This window comes from Candida pseudojiufengensis (genome assembly GCF_024610245.1).
Source record: "Candida pseudojiufengensis strain CBS 10847 chromosome Unknown scaffold5, whole genome shotgun sequence".
Lineage (NCBI taxonomy): Eukaryota > Fungi > Ascomycota > Pichiomycetes > Serinales > Debaryomycetaceae > Lodderomyces > Lodderomyces pseudojiufengensis.
The window spans coordinates 111,974-137,057 of record NW_026261528.1 but is presented as its reverse complement, the minus strand read 5'-3'; the positions used below and the strand labels follow the sequence as shown (position 1 = coordinate 137,057).

At 27.2% G+C, this 25,084-nt stretch overlaps 6 protein-coding genes across 6 annotated transcripts; 1 reads left to right on the top strand and 5 right to left on the bottom strand. All coding sequences in view use genetic code 12, as the record gives it.

Moving 5' to 3' along the window:
• Positions 1–565: 565 nt before the first annotated feature.
• KGF55_002369 (uncharacterized protein) lies at positions 566–3,112 on the bottom strand (the record flags this gene model as incomplete). The annotated part of the gene is made up of 1 exon (XM_051757045.1): positions 566–3,112. The coding sequence occupies one exon, from the start codon at positions 3,110–3,112 to the stop codon at positions 566–568; it is 2,547 nt and encodes an 848-aa protein (XP_051614630.1).
• A 201-nt stretch (positions 3,113–3,313) lies between these two features.
• On the bottom strand, positions 3,314–4,843 carry KGF55_002368 (uncharacterized protein; the record flags this gene model as incomplete). The annotated part of the gene is made up of 1 exon (XM_051757044.1): positions 3,314–4,843. One exon carries the CDS (start codon positions 4,841–4,843, stop codon positions 3,314–3,316), a length of 1,530 nt encoding a protein of 509 aa, XP_051614629.1.
• Positions 4,844–6,206: 1,363 nt separating this feature from the next.
• KGF55_002367 (kinetochore-associated Ndc80 complex subunit) lies at positions 6,207–8,342 on the top strand (the record flags this gene model as incomplete). Its single annotated transcript, XM_051757043.1, has 1 exon — positions 6,207–8,342. The coding sequence occupies one exon, from the start codon at positions 6,207–6,209 to the stop codon at positions 8,340–8,342; it is 2,136 nt and encodes a 711-aa protein (XP_051614628.1).
• A 579-nt stretch (positions 8,343–8,921) lies between these two features.
• On the bottom strand, positions 8,922–11,957 carry KGF55_002366 (uncharacterized protein; the record flags this gene model as incomplete). Its single annotated transcript, XM_051757041.1, has 3 exons — positions 8,922–9,089; positions 9,409–10,889; positions 10,985–11,957. The coding sequence occupies 3 exons, from the start codon at positions 11,955–11,957 to the stop codon at positions 8,922–8,924; spliced, it is 2,622 nt and encodes an 873-aa protein (XP_051614627.1).
• A 2,224-nt stretch (positions 11,958–14,181) lies between these two features.
• On the bottom strand, positions 14,182–17,182 carry KGF55_002365 (uncharacterized protein; the record flags this gene model as incomplete). The annotated part of the gene is made up of 3 exons (XM_051757040.1): positions 14,182–14,349; positions 14,645–16,125; positions 16,210–17,182. The coding sequence occupies 3 exons, from the start codon at positions 17,180–17,182 to the stop codon at positions 14,182–14,184; spliced, it is 2,622 nt and encodes an 873-aa protein (XP_051614626.1).
• Positions 17,183–18,988: 1,806 nt separating this feature from the next.
• On the bottom strand, positions 18,989–22,007 carry KGF55_002364 (OPT2; the record flags this gene model as incomplete). The annotated part of the gene is made up of 4 exons (XM_051757039.1): positions 18,989–19,156; positions 19,360–19,404; positions 19,465–20,945; positions 21,035–22,007. The coding sequence occupies 4 exons, from the start codon at positions 22,005–22,007 to the stop codon at positions 18,989–18,991; spliced, it is 2,667 nt and encodes an 888-aa protein (XP_051614625.1).
• Between the last annotated feature and the right edge of the window lie 3,077 nt (positions 22,008–25,084).

Below are 25,084 nucleotides of genomic sequence, written 5' to 3'. Positions count from 1 at the left end.
TTAGTTATATTATTGACGTGAATGAATTGAACTTTTTTTTAATAAATAAAGTATATAGACGTGTCTCGGAAAAGCTCAAATTTAATGAACGAGTTGTTGTAGAATATATATTATGAAATTATGAACGATTTTATGAATTTTCGTTCACTTTAATATTAGTAGAATCTAAAAGAATAATTCCTTGTATAAGTTGATAATTATAAATGAATTTTATATTTTCATTTGTAATCAGTTGATAAATTTTATTTTTTTTCTGATTTTTATTTTTGTTACTCATTTTCTATTTATTTAGGAAATTTCTTATTGATTATGTAATATTATGTTAATAATTACGTAATACTATAGTAATAATATTATGATAATATTAGTAAGGGAAAAAAGAAATTCTTAAATATCTAAATGTAAATTAAAGTACACAGAAAGTAATCAATTTTAATCATTTAGTAATTGGTTACTTTAAATTATATCAATCAGTCGTTACATACCTATTTAATCATTCATTTTCTTAAAGCTTCAGATTCTTCATTTCACTCTTCTTTAAAGTTCTCCTCATAATACTTAAATTTTAAAAATCCAAGTATCTTAATTTCAAAAATTTTAAATCATTCTCATTAAAATTAAATACTTGAATAATTTGATCATCATTAGGAAATAAATCAATTCCATTATCATTAAAAATATAATCTATTTCATTTTTGTTGTGATCTTCAAAATATAATTGTAATTTTTTTAAAGGTTTATTTGTTGAAATTTTAAATTTACCATTTTTTAAATATTGGTAAGTAAGATTTAAATTATTTGTTAATACTAGCCAATTTAAATTTTTTAAATAATTTGGCCAATTTGATGATCTTGCTACAACTTCATCTTTTGATGTTATTAAGCGTAAGGAAACTATTGTATCATTTTTAAAATTAAATTTTTCAAATACGTGATTTTGTAAAATATTCTTAACTTCATTATCTTTAAGATCAATATAATTTATTTCAAGTTGATGAAACAAATATCCTTCACTAGTGTAAAAATCCATTTTTAAAGTTGAATTCGTTACATTGTTACCTATCCCCCAAACATCAAATTTAAGAACATTTTTTGAATTTGAAAGGATCAATTGTCCTTCAAGAGTATTTGACAAAATATTTTCACCTTCATATCTTCTTGAACCTATAACAATATCTTTTAATTCTCTTTTCATACCATAATAACTTAATTTTGGAATTTGATCAAATCCAATAATTGACCAAGATATACTTGGATAACAATCATTTAATTGCCAAACTAGAATTCCACCACATTGATTTTGAAACCATTTTTGTTTCCAATATCTAAATGCTAATTCAATAGATTCTGATTGCATTATTTGAGTTAAATAAATCCACCGCTTTAAATCTAAATCCTCAGGTTTATTAAAATTCATCCATACATAATAAGGTAAATTTTCTTTATTATTTGCTTTTGTATGAAATTTAATCATTTTCAGATTTGGTTTTAGCTCGAGTGGATCAGTTATATATGTTTTTAATAAATTATATGAAGGTAATGATAACATACCAAATTCACTTGTAAATCTTGTTGTTAAATTATTCCAATTTTGATATGGTTGTTTTGATCCATGCCATACATTCCATTGATGAGAATCTCCATAATTTATATCATATGAACTTATATTAGTTCCTGAATATGGTGATCCAAATCTATAAATTACATTATTAGTTAGCTCTGAAATTTGGAAGGGGATAATTTCTTCATAAATTGATTTAGCTGGAAAAGAAGTTTTATTATTTTGATCAATTTTTAAAGAATCTGCAATTTGATAATCTTCATTATTCCCAACATATATAATAATACTTGGATGATTTCTTAATTTTTTTAAAACATCAATAATTTCTTTTTCAATTGAATTTACTGTTTTTTCATTATTATTAATGATAAATGATTCATATGGATATATACCACAAGCAAACATAAAATCGTGCCATACCAATATACCTAATTCATCACAAATTTTATAAAATTCATCATTTTCATAATTTCCTCCTCCCCATACTCTAATCATATTTTGATTACTATCAACCACAAGATCTAAATAATATATATAATCTTCTATGGTCATATTTGAAATAAATGAATTTGGAGGAATCCAATTTGATCCAATCATTTGAATTGATTTATTATTAATTTTAAAATAAAATGATTCACCAAATTCATCTGATTCTGTTATAATTTCAATTTTTCTAAAACCTGTTGTTTTGGTTATCATTAATTTTTCATTTAAATATAATTTAAAAGTATATAAATTTTGTCTTCCATATTTTCTAGGCCACCATAATTCAACATCATTTAATATATAACTAATATTAGTAAATTTATCAAATTTATTGAATTGTAAAGTTTCAAAATATTGATTATTTTTAAAAATTTCCATTTTTCCCAATTTAAATTTAAATTGACCAATTATCAATGTATTAATTTCAAAATTTAGAAACGCAATGTTTAATTCATTATTAAATTTATATCTTATAAAAAAATCTTCAACAAAAGGTTCAAAAACTACCAATATTTCATCAAATCCACAAGTTAGTAGAGTAGGCCCCCAATCCCAACCATATTGATATTGAGGTTTTCTAACATATAATCTTGAACAATCTCCATTCCAACATGGCTTTGAACCAGATTTTGTCTCCAATTCCTTACCTCTTGCAAACCCAGAATCTAAAATTAGTCTCAATTCATTGGTATTGGTAGTAAAATTTATTGGTCCAATTATATGTTTATGAAATGAATTTTCACTTTGTAAAATTATATCATTATTTAAAATTACTTTAACATCATTATCTAATTGATTTAAAATTAAATAACCTTGATTAATAGTAGTATTAACTGATGATTCAAATAATGTTTTATATTCCCATTTAACTTCACTAATCCAATTAACAATTAATTCATTATCATTTACAAATGGGTCAAGAATTAAATCATTATATAATAAATCTAAATGAATTTGATGAGATAGGGAGTTAGGTTTTGAAAGATACCAAGTTTTTAAATTGGGTATTGTTGAATTTATATGTGGCGTTACTTGTCTAAATTGCCATTCTGTAAGTTGTGACATTCATTTTAACTGCCTTGTATTCCTCTATTGTTGTTGTTCAAATAAGCTTTAAAAGTGTTGCCAAAATTTACATTTTTAATTCGTTTTTGTTTTTTAGATTTCTACAAACTTTAAAGAGGTTATTAGGGGTACTACCAATACAAAGAATTGAAAGTTCAAAATCGTTTATTCTCTATTACATAAATGTTTATAAATTTTTATTTATTTATCTTCATCAACAGTTCGATCTGAATCATTATCATCAACACTATTCATTGCATCATCATCGTCAATTTCATCATCAGTTTCATCACTAAATACAATCCCACCTCTTTTAAAATTTTCTACTTTGTCATTTTGACCGTCAGGTCGAATTAATCTTGATATTGGTGGTAATGTTTGTGTTTGTGTTTGTGTTTGTGATTGATTTGAAATATTATTATGAAATTGATTTGAGTTATTAAAAGTTGGTGAAGGTATTTGAGCCAGTGAAGATCTTGATGAATTTGGTGAATGACTATAACCATTATTTGAATTTATACTATGATTTCTTGTATGATTAATATTTTGTTGTCTTATACTTCTTGGTGATGATAATGATATTAAAGTTGCAGCAGCTACATCTATTGGAGCAGCAACATCTATTGGTGGTAATTTAACTATTTGAAAATTTGTTGAATTTGATGTTGTAGAAGGATCATTACCATTACTAAATGAAGATCTTGATTTTTTTTGTCTTGATAATGTAGCAAGTAAAGCATTATGAGCACTATTTTCTTCATCAGGAGATGGCATATCATTTAATCTTGCAAATGTTTCATCTCTTTCTTTTGATATTGGAGAATTTTTTAAAAATGAATTTGATTCTATAGTGGTTGGGTTTGTTGTTGATTTATAATTTTGATCAAATGTTGGAGATAATGAAAGATTATTGTTTGCTTTCCCCATTGGTGATTGTTGTAAAGTTTGTAAATTTAAATTTGCTTTATTTAATAAACTTGTTTGATTAGTAAAACTATTTCTTTTCGATATAGTATTAGAATTATATTTTTTAGTTGGAGATGTTTGAGAATCAAATGATAATTCAGTAAATGAAATTTTTGAAGTATTTAAAGCTTCATCTTTTTGTAATTTTCCAAAAGCTGTACTTAATCTATTTTTTAAAGTTGAACTTATTTCATTTAAATCATTTCTATTAGGACTAAATTCATTATTACTACCAATATCATTTTGAAATAATTTTTTAGCACTATTTAAATATTGAGGAGTTTTTAATAATTTTAATTTTCTACCATTTTCTTCATTTTCATCTTCATCTTCTGATATATTATTACCTTCATTATCTATAAAAGAATGTCTTGGAGTTTTTAATAATTGATTTGAATTATATGGGGAGTTTATATTATGATATATTATTTTACCATCTGGTGATTTATAAGAACCAGAACTTGTTCTTTTATAAGATGGTGTATAAGGTAGATTAATTGAATTTCTTTTAATTGAAGAATCTTTTGATTGTTCAGGAGTTTTTAAAAATTGAATTGATGATCGTTTTTTATTTGGTGGTGAAGGTGTTGATGGTTTTTTGTTAATTGAATCATAGTTATCTGTTGAATGTCGTTTATTAGGATTTGAAGGTAAACCATTGTTATTAGTTAGATTATTATCTAAAGTAGTTGTTATATTAGGTAGTAAATTTTCTTTTGATTGCAGTATTCTTGGTGATGATATAGGTGTTGATGGTTTGCTCATTATGATTAGACCAGATGTTAAAGCAAATTATTCAATAGAAGAACCTATCTAGTTCTTTGTCTTGAGCTGTATTATTAGGTTCCTATTTGAATTTGTTGAAATTATTGGTTGTTTTATATGTATTTGTAAGTTAAATATATTAAGTTTTAAAATTTTTGTGTTCTACTTATTTAGTATTTTCGTGTTCTATATAAAAACTGTTTATTGTTTATTTATTTACTTAACTTTATTATGTCTATGTTTTTAGTCTTTGACATGACCAATTACAATTTCAAATTACCATTTTATTAAAATCGAAGCACATGAGATCATTTGTCCTTTCTAATCACATCAAGTCAACTACTTTGTATGATGATATTTCCCGTACATTCAAAGTATGAGTGATTTCTATTAGTTCGATATTGCAATTATAAAATAACAAATAGTGATAGTAGTAGTGTAAATTGTTCAAATAACTGGTCATTCCAATTTAAAACTTATTCTTTAATTTACGAGATTACTAACTTACTCTTTAAACTCATACATAATAATAATCTAATTATGATGATGATTGATCATCTTCTGCATAATAACTAATAGAACTTGATCTCTTTGATTTCTTTTTAATTATTAATTCTGTTTAAGATTAATTCATCTCAATCACTTTCGTTACTATTGTGCTTATTCATTTATTCAAATCAATTGAGTTGAAACATTAAATTATTTTGGATCAATGTGAGAGTTAATGTGGTGGAAGCTTGTACATGATTTAGTACTCAAAAAAAAAAATGCGAAAACACGAAAGATTCTGGAAAATGAATTCCACGACTTTTCAAAAAAGTGTATGTTGTGAATATCTACTTCATATCAATCTCTTTTATCCCTTAGATCAAAAACATATTATGGTTCTTCATTACTCTCTGTAGTCAATATTGAATCAAATTTTCGAAACTACCAAATGAACTAAACCTCATTCAATGTGGTTCTTTTCCTATTTAGGAAACTCCATAATAAAACTCAAAAAAAAAAAATTAAAATCAAAACAAATCAATTCATAAAAAAAAAAAAAAAAGATTAAGTACAAGACAAACTATTTCATTTTCAGACATTAAAACCATATACAAATATACAAAACATATTTTAAAACAATATATACAATACTTGATCCAAGTATATCAAACCAAAATTTTAACTAAGTTTGCATGTTCATGATTCAATTGATTGTATAATAGAAAGAATCATTCAATAAGGAAAGAATAATTAGAAAAAAGTTGAAAATTGGATTAAATACATAGATATACACTCCTACTTCATCGATCAAATTAAATATTTACTAAAATTATGAAATAGAATGAACTATTCATCATCAGCATCCATAAATCAGATGTTAGCACTACGAAAACAACAGCAACAGCAACAACAACAACAACAATCACATCAACTGCAACGACAACATATTCAACAACATAATCAATCTCAATTTACTCATTATAATACACATTCAAATTCAAATGGAGGAACTAGACTTTCATTAGGCTCTGCCACTAGATCCTCAACTTTTCAAACATCACATTTAATTAATAATAGTCAAGCACAAAATAATGGTAATAATAATAATAATAACAACAACAACTTTAATCAACATAATCAATTTCACAACAACTCAAACTTCAGACCAATACATCAATCCACTTTGAATACTGAGACTACTCCTATTGCCAATAATAGAAAAAGAGGTGCATTATTTGCAAATGCTCCATCTACAAATAGAAAACGACAAAGTATAGGTTTACCATCTCTGCAAGGTCTGCAATATTCAGGAAATTCAAATAAACCACAACAATCAATACCTCAACCTATACAACCACTTTCATTTGTATCATCACAAACACCACTGTCATCTCAATTAAATCATTCTCAATTAAGATCAAATTATCAATCATCATTACCAATTATAGATCGAATAAAAGAAAAATCAAATCAAGAAATAATGCAACAAACTATTTATAAATTTTTAGTTAACAATAAATTTGATCTTAAATCATCAATAAGTTTAAATGAAAATCTACTAAAAGTTCCAACTCAAAGAAATTTTTATGAAATTTTCAAATTTTTATATAAATTTATTGATCCTTATTATATTTTTCAAAAATCTGTTGATCAAGAAACAATATTTATACTAAGTTCATTACAATATCCATTATTAAAACAAATTCCAAAATTACATTTCAATGCAGTTGGTGGACAAAATTGGCCAACATTTCTAGCGATATTAAATTGGATGGTTGAATATGTTTCTACAATAAATAGTGAATCTGATGAATTTTATACAACAGAAGATGATTTTGATAGAATATTTATGAAATATAGTTATACATGTTATTTAAAATTTCTTGATGCTGATGAAAATTATGAATTACCACAAGAAATTTTAATAAAATCTTTTAATGAAGAAATTGAAAATTATAAACAACAAGAAGAAGAAACTATATTACAAAGTGAAAAATTAGATGAAAATTTTAATCAAAGATTAGTAGAATTAAAATTAAAAGATGATGCTGATAAAAAAACTTTTGCATTGGAAGATGATTTTGAAAAATTACATAGATATAATGAAGAAGTTAAAAAAAGAATACCAGAATGGGATAAAAGATTAAAAAAATTACAAGAAGAAATTGTATTAAGTAATAAACAATTGGAACAATTAACAACAGAGAAAAAGCAATTAGAAAATGAATTTGAACAAAAAGGTATATCAATTAAATATATTAATGATTTAGAATTAAAACGTGATAAATTATCAAAATCAATAGATAATGAAACTGTTAAAATAGAAAATAAAAAAGATGAATTAGAAATAAGAATATCTGATGTTGATAGAAAAATAATTGATCTTGAAAAACTTGTAAGGCGATATAATAGTATAGTTGAAACTTTAAATTATAATGATAATGGTACAACCAAGTATGGGTTAACATTAAATGATTTAAAAGATATTACAAGAGCATTTGCAAGAGATGAATTATTTCAAGATAAAAAAATTGATGATGAAAAAATAAAATTATTATCATTAAGAGATAAAATTAAAGAATCAATAATTCAATTAAAACAAGAATATAAAAATATTCAAGAACAATTTGAATTAAAACAACAAATTGTATTAGAACAAAGAATAAATTTAAATGATAAATTAGATAAAGAAAATTTAAATAAAAAAAAAAATGATCAAAAATCTCAAGATATTTTTAATTTACAATCAACAATGTCCAAAGATATAGAAGAAAGAGAACAACAAATAAGAGATACTAAAACTTCAATTACAACAAATACTTTAAATCATGAAAGAGATTTTCAAGATGCTCATTTAAATCAAAAATTAATTGAACAAGATATTCAAGTTAAGAGGCAATTAATGATTGAAGAAATTGAAAATGTCGCTTCTTATGTATTAACATTTAGAAATAACGTCGTAGAAAAATTCATTGTTGCAGCTGATGAAATTGATAATAATAGAGATTGATTGAAATAGGAATAATAGAAGGAAAATTAAATATAAATTGCTTTAAAAAGTTTCATTAATACAAATACACACACCCATCACATTGATTACCAATTGATACCATTATTTTAGTTCTTGAATTGAATTGTATTAAATTTATTTTATATTATTATATCGATATATACGTATTTAATTCGTTGTATAATTTTGTATATATTACGAAATGAAAAAACAATTAATAAAATTGTTATAAAATATTGTAGAGAAATTATATTCATATTTTATTTGTTTAATTTCTTGATCTTGAATATTTTCCTAAACTTTGTTCAAGTAGAAAATAATTGTGGTTGATAAGATAAATGAAATTGTTAAAAATTAAAAAGTGAGTTAAAATATAGGTTGAATTATTCAATTGATTCAATTGTGTTAATTAATATACACCTATAACTGTAATAAGATAGATTAATTCTGAAAAAAGCGTTTCTTCAAATATTTTAACTTTTCAAAATTCACATTTATTAATTAGATCTATATTGAAATAAATATACACGTAACGATTAAAGTAACAAATCTAATGAAATAATCATTTGCAACCATAAATCATGGGAAATGTCCTTTTCTTGGTCCAAAATAACCATCTGGAGCGTCTAAAGTAGCATTAAGACGACCAACGACAAACAGTTCATAATCCATACCAGCATAAGAGACATCATTTCCCCACCAGTCAATTGATTTATCGTGATATTGTACTGCAAAGAAAATTATAATCTAAAGTTTTGGTCAGTATTTAGTCTTAAAAATGATAGTAATAAAGATTTCTGATTTGAATCCTCTGATTGAATTTGATTCAAAATCAAAAAATTAATACCTTAGCATAGAATATACATACCGATGAAAAAGCTATTCCTGCGCTAAAACCAGTAGCAAGAAGATAATTATATTTTTGCCACCATTTTTGATATTTGTTTTTGATATGAACCATGAAAGCATAACTAATGTAAATTCCACCAATGTAATATGATAACTAAAATTGAATGAGTTAGTAAATTTGATAATCAATAAAAATATGATAAAAAATGTTACATACGTTATAAGGAGCATATTGTAAGAAACCACCGATAATAATTGATGGTTCAAAAGTTTTGAAGTATTTCTTTGGTCCAAATTTCTTAATAGCAGCACATGGGAAAGCTAATAAAAATCCAATCAAGAAACACCATCTTAAAAGTGGATATAAATGATCAAAAACTTTTTTAGGTCCAATAACACCCCATAATACAGAAGCTGAATAAAATGTTCTAGTACCAGGACAAGTAAACTTTTGAGTATTTAAAGGATCACAATAATCTTTAATACCTGTGATTTGAAAATTCAATATACCTAGTTGTATGAATGAAGCAATAAATATAGAAAGTACTTGTGATCTAAACATAGCTCTAGGAGGAATCTTAGCATAATGACCTAATTTCAAATCACCAACCCAATTTTGAGCTTGACCATCAATATTATAACCAAATGCTTTTATAAATGCTAAAGCTAAACCATTTCCTGGAATAGCATAACCAACTATTAACTCAACCAAAACATTTAAACCAAAGGAAAAACCAGTTCTGGCAGCAATTGTAGTTAACGGAATAAGGAAAACAAAATTAATACCTAAAGCAAAAAATATACCCCATACTGGTGTTTGAGCTGGATATATTTTAACACAAATAATAGCTAAAACTAATGAAAGGATTAAAACAATTAGATAAACCCATTCTGGAACTTCTTTATAAGCTCTCATCATTGTACTGTGAGGATCCTTGAAACCATCATAAGTTGAAAGTTTATAATTTTTAACTGTTCTCCATAATTGAACCATTGCAACTTTCATTTGTCTATATTGCATAAGAAATTCGTAAACAAAATGGAAAGGATAAAGGGCAAAAAAAGCACCATAAACAACTAAATTAGCAGCAGTATAAAATGGAGGTCCAATTTCTTGATATTTTTCATTGTCAAATAAACTGTTTTCATTGACCACGGCAGTAACACGGTAAGGTTTACCTGTATTAGTGAAAAGTCCATTATTATTAATTGGTAAATATCCAGTCCATTTAAAGTTAGAATACCAAACTCCCAATATTGTAAAAAATGCAATAAACATACCAAAAATCATATTAGTTTGATTATAAAATGGTAAAATTAAAGCTGAATTACTATCCAAAATATTCCAATCAAATGAAGGAATTGGATTTAAACCTAAACCACCAACTGATCCAGTAATAACAGCAAGATTCAAGTTGTTTGGTGCAATCCAACTTAACCAATTGAAAGTTGATAATGCTTGAAATAAATAATCAGGAATCCAAAAATATAAAAACATTCCACAGAAACAAATGAAAAAGAAATTATAACCTGAAATTTTCCAACCATTGATATTTTCTTTCTTTTCTGGGACTAATAATGCTTTATTCAAAGCTAAAGTAGGTAATAGAGTTGGCCACATAGCTTCTACTGGATAAACAGCAATTTTTCTTAAGATACCAGCTAATCCAATACCCAAAAAGTTTGTGGATAAAATAACTTTAAATAAATGTTAGTATTAAATTCAATTTTGTGTTTAAAGATGATGCAATTTTTGGTAGCATCTTTTAATTTTTTATTATTATTATACATACGTAAAACTTGATAACCAAAATCAACCCATTGATTATTGTAAAACAATTCTGATTTTTGCATAAGAATATTTGATGACACATATGATGTACCTCCACTGACAGCACAAAATATAGTAACTAAAACTTGTTCTTTATAGGTGTAAGGACCAGGATTAAGATTAAAAGAAAATTTACCAAGTTTGATGTTCCAGCTAGGTAAAATCCATTCTAATAATTTTCCACTTGGATAAGAAAAAAGTTGAATAACTGAAGTAGAAAGACCAATACTTGGTTGTCTTTCAGTAAAAAATTGATTAATAACAGCAGCAATGGCAGTCCAAATTATACCAATAATATAAACTCTTAAAGTTTCAACAGGAATTGTAGGATCATCAAATGGAAATGTAACAGCTCTAACTTCTGGATAAGGTGACCAATAAGCAAGTAAAACAGCTTCTAATCTGACTTGTAAACTCCAATCAACTATCTCAACTTTACCGGTAGAAGGATCATTTTTTGAATCAATATCTTCACTTGAATCAGAAAGTGTAGAAATTTTTACTGGATGTCCTTTTAAATCAACTGAACTATCTGAATTTTGTTGTTTCTCTTCATAATGAGTAACACCTCTTGAATTATAATCAATTAAGTCCTTCCATAACTCTAAATCATGATCTGGTACATTAACGTCAACTTTATGTTGTTCATATGCTTCTTTTAAAATTGTAAGTCCTTCTTCAGTTGACATTTGTTCAATTTTTTCAAAAATAAAAGTACATTCAGGTGGTAAATCTTGAAAAGATTCTAAAGCATCAAAATGTAATCTTTTTAAAACATAATCTTTCTGTGCATTAGTTAAAGTGGTTCCAATTTCTCCAATACTTTGAGGATTTGATAAAACAGCATTTAAATTAATATCATGATCTTCTGTTTGTAAATGACTTCCAATACTTGTGACGTGGTTGAGATCTAAGTGACCCTTTTCGGTACTCATGTTGTGCAAATATGTTCAATGGATATATTACTTGAAAGGATTCAATTTTCAAACATGATGGAAATACAAGAAACGAAGTTACTTATATATAATTGGTATTCATTTGCAACCACAATTTAGATCAGTTGTAAAGTTTAAGAGATAAGATGTTAAAAGTGTTAACAATAGCGATAATCATGTTTTAGATTTTCACACAATACACATATTCAGATAGTTAGCATACGATATGGCTTTAAAGCGTTGTGTTTGAATCAAGCGGCACTAAGTTTCCACCAATCTATTTTTAAAATTGGTGGTGTAAGTAAATAATAGAAATATTTTTTAAGAATTTACCGCCTAACACAAATTAAAATTTTATTGTGGAATCTGACACAAAATTATTATATTTTTTTAATCATAACTTATTTTATTTGCTAAGATCTTTGTAAAATTCTTATTACAAAACAAATGGTTTTTATTCGATAACCCCATTTCTAGAAAAGATATACGTAACATGACCGTCATTTGTCCATTTTGAAGTGACAGTTGCTCTATTTTTAACAAAAAGTAGTCAGTCACCAATATGAAAAAAATTTTACGTCAAGGGTGAGAAATTTTATTAAAACAATTTGAGCCATTCGAAAAATTTAAAAAAATTGTGGTAAAATCCATCATTCGGCATCAAAACTTATAAAACAATAAATTTATAAAGTAAAAATGATGAAAAAGTAAGTACACTAATTAATTATATTAATTAATAAATTAAGTACTTAATAATAATAAACGCAAAATTAATTAACTTAAATCTTTAATTTAAAATTTTGACATATTTATTCGAAATAATATAAGAAAATCTAAATTTTTACGATGATTTTCTTGAAATTTCTTGATATTTGATAGTCTATCAAATTTTTAAATTTTTCAAAATTTTCAAATTGAAGATAAGCTAAACAAAATCAGTTTAAATTTTAGTTTTTGATATGACATATACTTATCGGAAATTTTAGTGTTTCATGTTGATAAAACTTTATAATGAAACATGACATAATTTCAAACTTTTAAAAAAAATTAGTTGATATTAAATTCAAATTTCTATGAATTCGTTGAATTGCTATGGTGATGTTTTGTTACTTACGTATTAAGCACTTGGATTCATTTGATAAAACTTATACACGAACTAGTTCATCTCATATCCATCATCTTTTCATACCAAAAATTATTACCTTCCGTATAGACGTATTTCATTTTGGAAAGTAGTTCAATTAAACGACTTCTTTATAAGTAGATATAAATATGTACATTTGATATTACTTCTAACGGTGGAATATTACCAAACTTATCATCATATTTTCAAACTTAACTGGATCTTTTTTATTACCTTTGTCACACTAGATACAAACTTTTAGCTGGGATTCTTTTGATTGATACTTCGCTTAAGGCCGAATAAATGAAAGTATGATGATCAACTTAAATTGACAATTAATGAAGTAGTAACACAGCAATATTCCGCACTATCATCACTAAAACAGCGCAAGATCCCTCATTATTGAAGACAAGCTGTCTCACCAGTTTCATGTTTTAAATCATTTATATCTAACTAAAAGATTTCAGAATGATAAATTTTCAAAGCCATGTCTCTGTGCAAACTTTAATTTTCATTTTGTAGAAAAAATAATGACATTCTTCTCCTAGTCGCAGTCAAAAATTAACATTAACTAAATAAGCTTCATTGCCATATATACGGTTAAGATATTGAAAGAAACAAACCATCATTGTATTGAATTGAAAGAGATAGAACAAACTTGGGTGCGGCTGATACCAAGACAAATTTTCACGCGCATGTTATTCAAAGTTATTTTTGTGTCAGACCAAATTATTTACGATTTGCATTCATCGTTACATTTGTTTGACATAATAATTTGCCACGATGAGAATTACAATTTTAGCTACAAATTTATAGGTCTTACGATCCGTAAATGTGAGTTAATGCAACTCCGTCCCTCAAGAAATGAAAAAAGTATCAAGTAATTCCCTAATTTGAAAAAAGTTAGAAAATACAATTGCAGATCATCGTTAATACATTGAGTTAAATTTTAATTTATTACTTAGCTGTCCAGTTTTAATACCAACTCATCAACGAAAAATAAACATAAACAAAGACAAATAAATATACAAATAATATTTGAAAGATTCACTTTCTCATCAAATCGATTTAAATACACACATGGAGCCTAAATTATTGAATTTACGGGAAATGTCCTTTTCTTGGTCCAAAATAACCATCTGGAGCCTGTAAAGTAGCATTAAGACGACCAATTGCAGATATTTCATAGTCCATACCAGCATACATTACATTATTTCCCCACCAGTTGATTGATTTATCATGATATTGTACAGCAAAGAAAATTATAATCTAAATATAAGTTTTAGTTAGTAATTTTGATTTTTGAAAAAGAAAACAAGTAAATAATTTGAATTAGTGACAATAATTCAAATCCGATGATTATGAAAACATACCGATGAAAAAGCAACACCTGCACCAAATCCAGTAGCAAGAAGATAATTGTATTTTTGCCACCATTTTTGATATTTGTTTTTAATGTAGACCATGAAAGCATAACTTACATAAACTCCAGATATATAGTATGATAACTAAAATAGGTTAGTAAATTTTATTCAATTTTAAATCATGAAATCTTGATACATACGTTATAAGGAGCATATTGTAAGAATCCACCGATAATAATTGTTGGTTCAAAAGTTTTGAAATATTTCTTGGGTCCAAATTTCTTTATAGCAGCACTTGGGAAAGCCAATAAAAATCCAATCAAGAAACACCATCTCAAAAGTGGATATAAATGATCAAAAACTTTTTTAGGACCAATGACTCCCCATAAGACTGAAGCTGAATAAAATGTTCTAGTACCAGGACAAGTGAATTTTTGAGTATTTAGTGGATCACAATAATCTTTAATACCTGTGATTTGAAAATTTAAAATACCTAATTGAATAAATGAAGCAATGAAAATTGAAAGAATCTGGCATCTAAACATAGATCTAGGGGGTATCTTTGCATAATGTCCTAATTTTAAATCACCAACCCAATTTTGAGCTTGACCATCAATATTATAACCAAAAGCTTTGATGAAAGCTAAAGCTAAACCATTTCCTGGGATAGCATATCCAATTATCAATTCAACTAATACATTTAAACCAAAGGAAAAACCTGTTCTAGCTCTTATTGTAGTCAACGGTATGAGGAATACAAAATTAATACCTAAAGCAAAAAATAAACCCCAAACTGGTGTTTGAGCTGGATACACTTTAACACAAATGATAGCCAAAACTAATGAAATCACCAACACAATTAGATATACCCATTCAGGAACTTCCTTATAGGATCTCATCATAACACTATGTGGATCGTTAAAACCATCATAAGTTGAAAGTTTATAATTTTTAATTGTTTTCCACAATTGTAACATTGAATGTTTCATTTGCTTATAATGCATCAACAATTCGTATACAAAATGAAATGGATATATAGCAAAAAACGCACCATAAATAACTAAATTAGCAGCAGTATAAAATGGAGGTCCAATTTCCTGATATTTAGCATCATCGAACAAACTGTTTTCATTGACAACGGCAGTAACATGATAAGGTTCACCCGTATTAGTGAAAAGCCCATTACTATTAATTGGTAAATAGCCAGTCCATTTGAAATTTGAATACCAAACTCCTAAAATTGTGAAAAAAGCAATGAACATACCAACAATCATGTTTGATTGATTATAAAATGGGTATTGCAAACATCCGTTAAAATCAATAATATTCCAATCAAAGGTGGGTATTGGATTTAAACCTAAACCTCCAACAAAACCAGTAACAACAGAAAGATTCATATTATTTGGTGCAATCCAAGTCATCCAATTGAAAGTAGATAATGCTTGAAATAAATACTGTGGAATCCAAAAATATAAAAACATCCCAAAAAAACAAATGAAAAAGAAATTATAACCTGAAATTTTCCAACCATTAATGTTTTCCTTCTTCTCTGGAACCATTAAAGCTTTGTTTAAAGCCAAACTAGGAAGTAATTCGGGCCAAATAGCTTGGACAGGAAAAACAGCAACTTTTCTTAAAATACCTGCTATTCCGATTCCTAAGAAATTGGTTGATAAAATAACTAAACTTGACTGTTAGTAAGACATATTCGGTTTTTGTGTAAAAAAGTGAAGCACCTTTTGGTAGCATTTTCAGATGTACATACGTAAAACTTGATAACCAAAATCAACCCATTGATTATTATAAAACAACTTTGACTTTTGCATGAGAATGTTTGACGAGACATAAGATGTAGCACCACCAGAAACTGAGCAGAAAATAGTAACCAATACTTGTTCTTTGTAATTGTAAGGTCCAGGATTTAGATTGACTGAGTATTTACCTATCTTGAATTTCCATTTAGGTAAAATCCATTCTAATAATTTGCCCGATGGGTATGAAAAGACTTGAACTACTGATACCGCAAGTGAAATACTAGGTTGTCTTTCAGTAAAAAATTGATTAATCACAGCTCCAATAGCAGTCCAAACAATACCAACAATATAAACTCTTACTGTTTCAACTGGAATGGATGGATCATCGTATGGAAATGTAACAGCTCTAACTTCTGGATAAGGTGACCAATAAGCAAGTAAAACAGCCTCTAATCTAACTTGTAGACTCCAATCAATTATTTTAACTTCACCTGTAGAAGGATCATTTTTTGAATCGATATCCTCACTTGAGTCAGAAAGTGTTGATACTTGAACAGGATGTCCTTTTGAATCAACTGAGTTATCTCCATTATATTTTTCATCATAATGAGTAACACCTCTTGAATTATTATCAAATAATGCTTTCCATAACTTTAAATCATGATCTGGGACATTAACATCATCTTTGTGCTCCTCATAAGCCTCTTTCAAAATTTCGATTCCCTCTTCTGTTGACATTTGTTCAATTTTTTCAAAAATGAAAGTACATTCAGGTGGTAAGTCTTGAAAAGATTCTAAAGCATCAAAATGTAATCTTTTCAAAATATAATCTTTTTGTACATTAGTTAATGAGGTTCCTATTTCTCCAATACTTTGTGGACTTGACAAAACAGTATTTAAATTAATATCATGATCTTCTGTTTGTAAATGACTCCCGATACTTGCGACGTGGTTGAGATCCAAACGGTCTTTCTCAGTGCTCATTTTATAGTGAAGGTAGTTGTAATTTAATGAAAATTTTATGAATTTTGAACATGAACATTGCAGAATTAGTATGACTTATATAAAAAATAAAACTTAAATCACCCTTTGATTGTAGATTAAGAAGTTTAGTAAAAACATGTTTCATCATCTAATGTTTTGCAATAAACGGCACCATTTCTGACTACAAAAAACTTGATTAAACCTCTGGTATAGAAAGTGTATTGCGCATGTATTTAGTCGCCTATGATTAATTTTTTTTTTTCCACTAGATACTGATTCTATATTTGGAAAAATTACACAAAAAAGTACGGTCGGAGATCTTTATTTCAATAAAATAAATCAAAATCGAATTTTGATAGAAGCATTTTAATTATATACTATTCATTAACATGCTTATGCTATTCATTAAGTAAGTTTATCATTTCGTGTGTTGAGTTAGCACAGGCAATTCAACTAACGTAGTGTATTTGTGAATTGAAAGAATACAATTTTAAAGTAATATCATCCTCTTCTGTGTCACAAAAGATACATTATCATGCCGATTACGCAAAAATAAAATGAAATTTATTCTGCATAAAATCATACTTGGTAAATTTTAAGCCATAAAGTCTTATTTACTATCGTCGAAATTTTGCTCTTCTACATAACTTATCAAAAAGATGTGTTTTGGCTAAATATGATAAATATACATGGTAAGCTCTTTTGTTGCTGGTAATGGACAGGTAGGATCAAACTATGAGAACTATCAATCGGCCATAATTTGACGTAGAATTGCGCGTTAGTTCAGAATAAATTTTAAGTTGTATGAAGTAAATGCAATATTTATTAAAGTTTAAAATTTTGACAAGTCTAAAAAACTCAAATAAAACTGAGAAGTATACGAACGTTTCAATCATCTTTGAATTATTCCCTTAATTTTAGCTGGATTATTGTCAAAAATATACGCTTGTGAGTAAGATAAAGATTTAATATCTAATGATATGTTTTGTTTGGCTCAAAATTGAGCGGACCCTTGTTTATTAATTATTTCTTTTTTATAGTATCATGCTTGACCGATATAGCATTAGATGCGTCAAATAATGCATTATAGCGTCGTGGTAATTTTTTTTATCAAGTAAATGACATAAATTAATACTACTTTATCACCCAAATTTCATCCCATTAATTGGCTCAAAAGTGCTAATTTCATACCATACGTTTGATCATTTTGACTATTATATTTAAGTCAAAGTATTCAGAGTGTTTTTCTAAACACAAGCCTTCTGAAATCTCATTCAGAAACTAAGGTAATGAGCTGCACTTGATTAGTTGCACTTTATTATTAGCGTTTTCGAGTTATAGAATCTGATTTTAGCCTTTAATTGAACTCTCCAAACTTGTATTAGATTTAATGAATGAAAAACACTCGGTCTGAATGAAAAGTTATTGTCTGATGACAGTCTGTCTAAAACTTTAAGCCTACAAATTTACAACCTATGGAGTCATAGCTTGAATTAAAAAAAAACATACAATTCTTGAAAATTAAGCAGTTTGTTTGATGAGATATTGTTTCAGCCTTATTAATTTTTTTTTAACATTGAACAATCTCCTTAAGAAGTAACAGTGATAATTCTCATTCTGTCGTCAAGATACAATAACTTTTATCCATATGCTTGATGAACGAGCTATTAGTTTTAAAGGCAAAGTGTTAATAAAAAGACAAAATTTAGGTACAAATTTTTAAATAATCGAATTAAAAAATACAGAATTATAAATTAAAGTTCTACAATATTTTTTTCTTACCAAGCAGAAACGAATTTATAAAACTTATGGGAAATGACCAATTCTTGGACCAAAGTATCCATCTGGAGCTTGTAAGGTAGCATTAAGACGACCGACTGAAAAAATCTCCGCGTCCATTCCACCATATGAAACATTATTTCCCCACCAGTCAATTGATTTATCATGATATTGCACAGCAAAGAAAATTATAATCTAAAGTATTGGTTAGTATTTAGTCTTGAAGATGAATGTATTAAAATGATTTGAATTTGATGTTAAATTTGATTCAAAACGATAAAAGTGACACTTTAGTATAGAATACATACCGATGAAAAAGCAACACCTCCACTAAATCCAGTAGCAAGAAGATAATTGTATTTTTGCCACCATTTTTGGTATTTGTTTTTTATGTAAACCATGAACGCATAGCTCACATAAACCCCTGGTAAAAAGTATGATAACTAAAAAAAATATGGTTAGTAAGTTTAATTTAATTTTAATCTTAAAGTCTTGGTACATACGTTGTAAGGAGCAAAGTTCAAAAATCCTCCTATGATAATTGATGGTTCAAAAGTTTTAAAGTATTTTCTAGGGCCATATTTCTTGATAGCAGCACATGGGAAAGCTAATAAAAATCCAATCAAGAAACACCATCTTAAAAGTGGATATAAATGATCAAAAACTTTTTTAGGTCCAATGACTCCCCATAAGACTGAGGCTGAATAAAATGTTCTGGTGCTGGCACATGTAAATTTTTGTTTATTTAATGGATCACAGTAATCTTTAATACCAGTAATTTGGAAATTCAATATACCTAATTGTATGAATGAAGCAACAAAAATGGAAAGAGTTTGACATCTAAACATAGCTCTTGGTGGAATTTTAGCATAATGACCTAATTTTAAATCATTCACCCAATTTTTTGCTTGACCGTCAATATTATATCCAAACGCTTTTATAAATGCTAAAGCTAAACCATTACCAGGGATAGCATAACCAACTATTAATTCAACTAGAACATTTAAACCAAATGAGAAACCAGTTCTAGCACTAACAGTTGTTAATGGTATAAGGAAGACAAAATTTATACCCAAAGCAAAGAAGATACCCCACACTGGTGTTTGAGCTGGATACACTTTAACACAAATGATAGCCAAAACTAATGAAATTACTAAAATAATAAGATAGGCCCATTCTGGTACTTCTTTGTAAGCTCTCATCATAACACTATGTGGATCATTGAAACCATCGTAAGTTGAAAGTCTGAAGTTTTTAACTGTTTTCCATAATTGAACCATAGCATGACTCATTTGTTTATATTGCATAATAAACTCGTATACAAAATGGAATGGATAAATAGCAAAAAAGGCACCATAAACGACTAAATTAGCAGCAGTATAAAATGGAGGTCCAATTTCTTGATATTTTTCATTGTCAAACAAACTGTTTTCATTGACAACGGCAGTAACACGATAACGCTCACCAGTATTTGTAAAAAGTCCGTTATTATTAATTGGTAAATATCCAGTCCATTTGAAATTTGTATACCAAACTCCCAATATAGTAAAGAAACCAATGAACATACCAAAAATCATATTAGATTGATTATAAAATGGAACTTGTAAACATGCATTAAAGTCAATAATATTCCAATCAAAAGTTGAGATTGGATTTAAACCTAAACCTCCAACAAAACCAGTAACAACAGAAAGATTCATATTATTTGGTGCAATCCAAGTCATCCAATTGAAAGTAGATAATGCTTGAAATAAATAATCTGGAATCCAAAAATATAAAAACATTCCACAGAAACAAATGAAGAAGAAATTATAACCTGATATTTTCCAACCATTAATGTTTTCTTTCTTTTCTGGAACTAACAATGCTCTATTCAATGCTAATTCTGGTAAGATTGAAGGCCATAAAGCTTGAACTGGATATACTGCAATTTTTCTCATAAGACCAGCTAATCCAATACCTAAGAAATTGGTTGATAAAATAACTAAGATTTAATGTTAGTAAAAATGTTCTGCTTTGTGTAATAATATGATGCATTTGTTGGTAGCAACATTTAGTAAAAAAAATACATACGTAAAACTTGATAACCAAAATCAGCCCATTTATTACCATAAAACACTTCTGATTTTTGCATAAGAATATTGTAAGAAACATATGATGTAGCACCACCAGTAACGGAACAGAAAATAGTAACCAAAACTTGTTCTTTGTATGTATATGGACCAGGATTAAGATTGAATGAAAATTTCCCGAGTTTGACGTTCCAGCTAGGTAAGACCCATTCCAAAAATTTACCACAAGGATATGAAAAAAGTTGAACAACTGATACCGCAAGTGAAATACTAGGTTGTCTTTCAGTAAAAAATTGATTAATAACAGCTCCAAGCCCAGTCCAAATTATACCAATAATATAAACTCTTATTGTTTCAACAGGAATAGATGGATCATCGTATGGAAATGTAACAGCTCTAACTTCTGGATAAGGTGACCAATATGCAAGTAAAACAGCCTCTAATCTGACTTGTAAACTCCAATCAACTATTTCAACTTTACCAGTAGAAGGATCATTTTTAGAATCAATATCTTCACTTGAATCAGAAAGTGTTGAAACTTTAACATTATCACCCTTCAAATCAATTGAATTATCTGAATTTTGTTTTTCATCATAATGTGTAACACCACCTGAATTGTAATCAATTAATGCTTTCCATAATTTTAAATCATGATCTGGTACATTGACATCATCTTTGTGCTCCTCATATGCCTCTTTCAATATTTCTATTCCTTCTTCTGTTGACATTTGTTCAATTTTTTCAAAAATAAAAGTACATTCAGGTGGTAAATCTTGGAAAGATTCTAAAGCATCAAAATGTAATCTTTTCAAAACATAATCTTTCTGTGCGTTAGTTAATGAGGTTCCAACTTCTCCAATACTTTGTGGATTTGATAATATAGCATTTAAATTAACATCATGATCTTCTGTTTGCAAATAACTTCCAACACTTGTGACATTATTAAGTCCTGAGTGACTTTTCTCAGTGTTCATTTTAACGTATTTGAAATTGAATTGGAATTTGAATAACAAATATTTAAAGATCGAGTTAAATTCTGCAAATTGATTGTTATTTATAGAAAGAATTATGATAAAACATTTTGATGTGAATTTAAGAAACGTATATGGATAATCATGCTATCAGCTTTTACAATTTAGAAGATAACGAAGTGAAACAAGAACATAGGTAAATCTTTATCAGTCTCTCATGTTTACACAAACGGCATTATGTATACAAGATGTACTACAAGAAATCAAATGATAAGTGATTTATCAAATTTAACCGCCTAACCAAAAATATATTAATATCGTAAATGACACAAAATTGCGGTTATACTATTTTTCCTCTTCAATCAGATACAATATATTTCGATTATACAAATCAATTCAGCACGATAATAATAGTGTTATCAGTCAATCAACTAAAGCTCATGCGACATTTGTAAACAATAATTGACATTGCAAGATTGGTGCTTTTTCCTGTTAAATTCAAGAATTTCCCAATATCAATCCCACAGTATTCAGAGGGGTTGTAATGTGGTGAATGAAATTTTAATTGAGGTGAACAAAAAAATCCGGAGGAAGTATTATCATTCGGCATCAAATTGATAAGATAATAAATTAATATTTCCAAATTTATTAGGTCTTCAATATAAATAGTAATTTGAGCATATTACAAATTTCTATTTTTATATATCATGATAGTATTGTTCTATTGTTTAAAACTATTTAATATAAATCTGTATGATTGATTAAATTTTGAATTCTTTAAATTTTTGACATAAATATTCGAATATGGAAAAATTCAAGTAATAATGAATACTTATGCAATTTAAGTTAATCAAAATAATTTCTTTTCTTCACTCTGAAGATCTCAAGATTTAAGAGATTTTCTCAGCAAATTTCTTTGATATATAAGAATTAAATTCTTGACAGATGTTACGATGTTTTCCAAGACTTTCGTATTCAGGTACCTCATCGGATCAATAGTTTACTAAGCTTGGCTAAAAACATTTTTACGATTCTATTGATGTTAGATTTTTTATCATATCAAATTTCAATTGCTTCTATTCCTGTATTGGTATGATAATTTGTTTTGTGTTCTTTGTCTATCTCCAATATTTTTTTTCGCTTTTGAGATAAACAAAAAAAAGTTTGAGCCATTCCAACGCAGGCGACCAATTTTTTGTTAATTGTTTTTTTATTGTTTCATTTTTATTCTCCATGATAAAGTGTTATGAACCACTATGAATTGACTTATTAAATACCTTATCTTTTGATATTTGAAATTAATAATAACCCTATTAAGAACGTTGAAAGATCTTGGCATTGTTCTGGTTGCACTTCTATACTTCATTAACTCAATTTTAATACGATTAATCCGATAATATGAAACACAACTTTTTATATAGATTTAAAAAAGAAAACGAAAATGAAAAAGAAGATCATCAACATATTGACTTCATTTATGACTTCACCAACGTTTGGACTTGAATTTAAATTCCCAAAATACATGTTAAACGTTCGAAAATTCAAATTTGTGATTAAATAAGTTTTACACAATCACAAATACTAACTTTGACAATTTCATTTTCTTATTTGGAATAATTTTAACGTAGTATCATCAAGCAGAGAATAAAATATGTCTAACCAAATCCTGAAGCTTTTGAGAGTCATCCCACAATTATGGCTGACTCTGGTTGCATAATTCGATCTGAATGTTGATCGAAATGATAAACCTTATCAGTATTAATTATCTGATGAAACTATTGATCAAAATATTCAAGTAGCGTTAAAAGGCGCGAATTATTTCTGCGCAATGGGTTAACTCTTGGACATGTTTGAATTCGACCCCTGTTTATCGTTTATCGAAAAAGTCAATTTTGGTATTGAAAATTCTAAATGTTGTAAATTTGATAAAACACTTATTCAGTTAATTCAATGACTCCACCAATTCCTGTTGATGAAAACAATTTGTTTAATTTGATGGTAATGGACAATGCAATATCGGTTCATAGTATCGGATTCGAAAAGTTCCCCGATCGAATTGTTGTTAGATTTTAATTTGTACAGATAAATTTTAATTAATTTACCTCTGAAGAATAATAAATTACCTACTCTTCAAAATAAAATAACCCTTTCTAAACAAAAAATTACCTGATGATAAATTTAATTTACCTTACAACCAATTTTAAATTACCAATAAAAATTTATTAATTTACCTTCTTAACTATGTAAATCCCATACATTCTGAAATAACTTAAAACTGGTCGCAAGGTGAATTAATCTTTGTTGTTAGGTGATTTAAAAATTTCTCAAGGCAAATTATTTATTTTGAGAGGTGATTTAATTTTCAATGAGAGGTAATATTTTGATTTTCAGAGGTAATTTAATTAAAATTTGTCTGTATTATCCTGTTTTGAATTAGTCTTTGCCCAGCAACACATGTGTCATCAAAAGGCTATACTCAAAGTTTAGTATTGTTTTATATTGAGATGAGTATGAAGAACTCTATATGTATTATTCATTACTCAAGAAGCGGGACATTCTAAGCTTCATACTTTATTTATAGTATTGTTGGTAGTTTTTACTTTGGAGTATGGTGACACTTGTTTGTTTGAAACAGGTCCTATTTAGTCGAATTTTAATTAAACAGAGTAAAAATAAGACAATAAAAATAATGATAGGATCATCAATCTTACAGAATTGACATTATTCGAAGTCCCAAACTCTTCATTATCTTGTTTTAAACATTTTGAATGTTTTGATGTAATTATATATTGTAAACCGATACACGACTTCTGCATGTTACACTGTGTTACATCTATTTATTTTTTATTTCGTGAATATGTATTCTGAGACATACACCGTACTCTAATATTATGAATGTCTGAAAGCCATATAGGTATCTAAAACAAGTAAGGAAAAGCAAATCAGTTACCTGCTTTTTGACCCAGCTAAGTTATTTTGCAGTCTGATACCATTTTACTTCCGTTGATGCTGTATATTCAGCACCATTAACGCAGTCAAAGATCAATGTCTCAGTTTATTTATAAATGTTTCGTAAATTT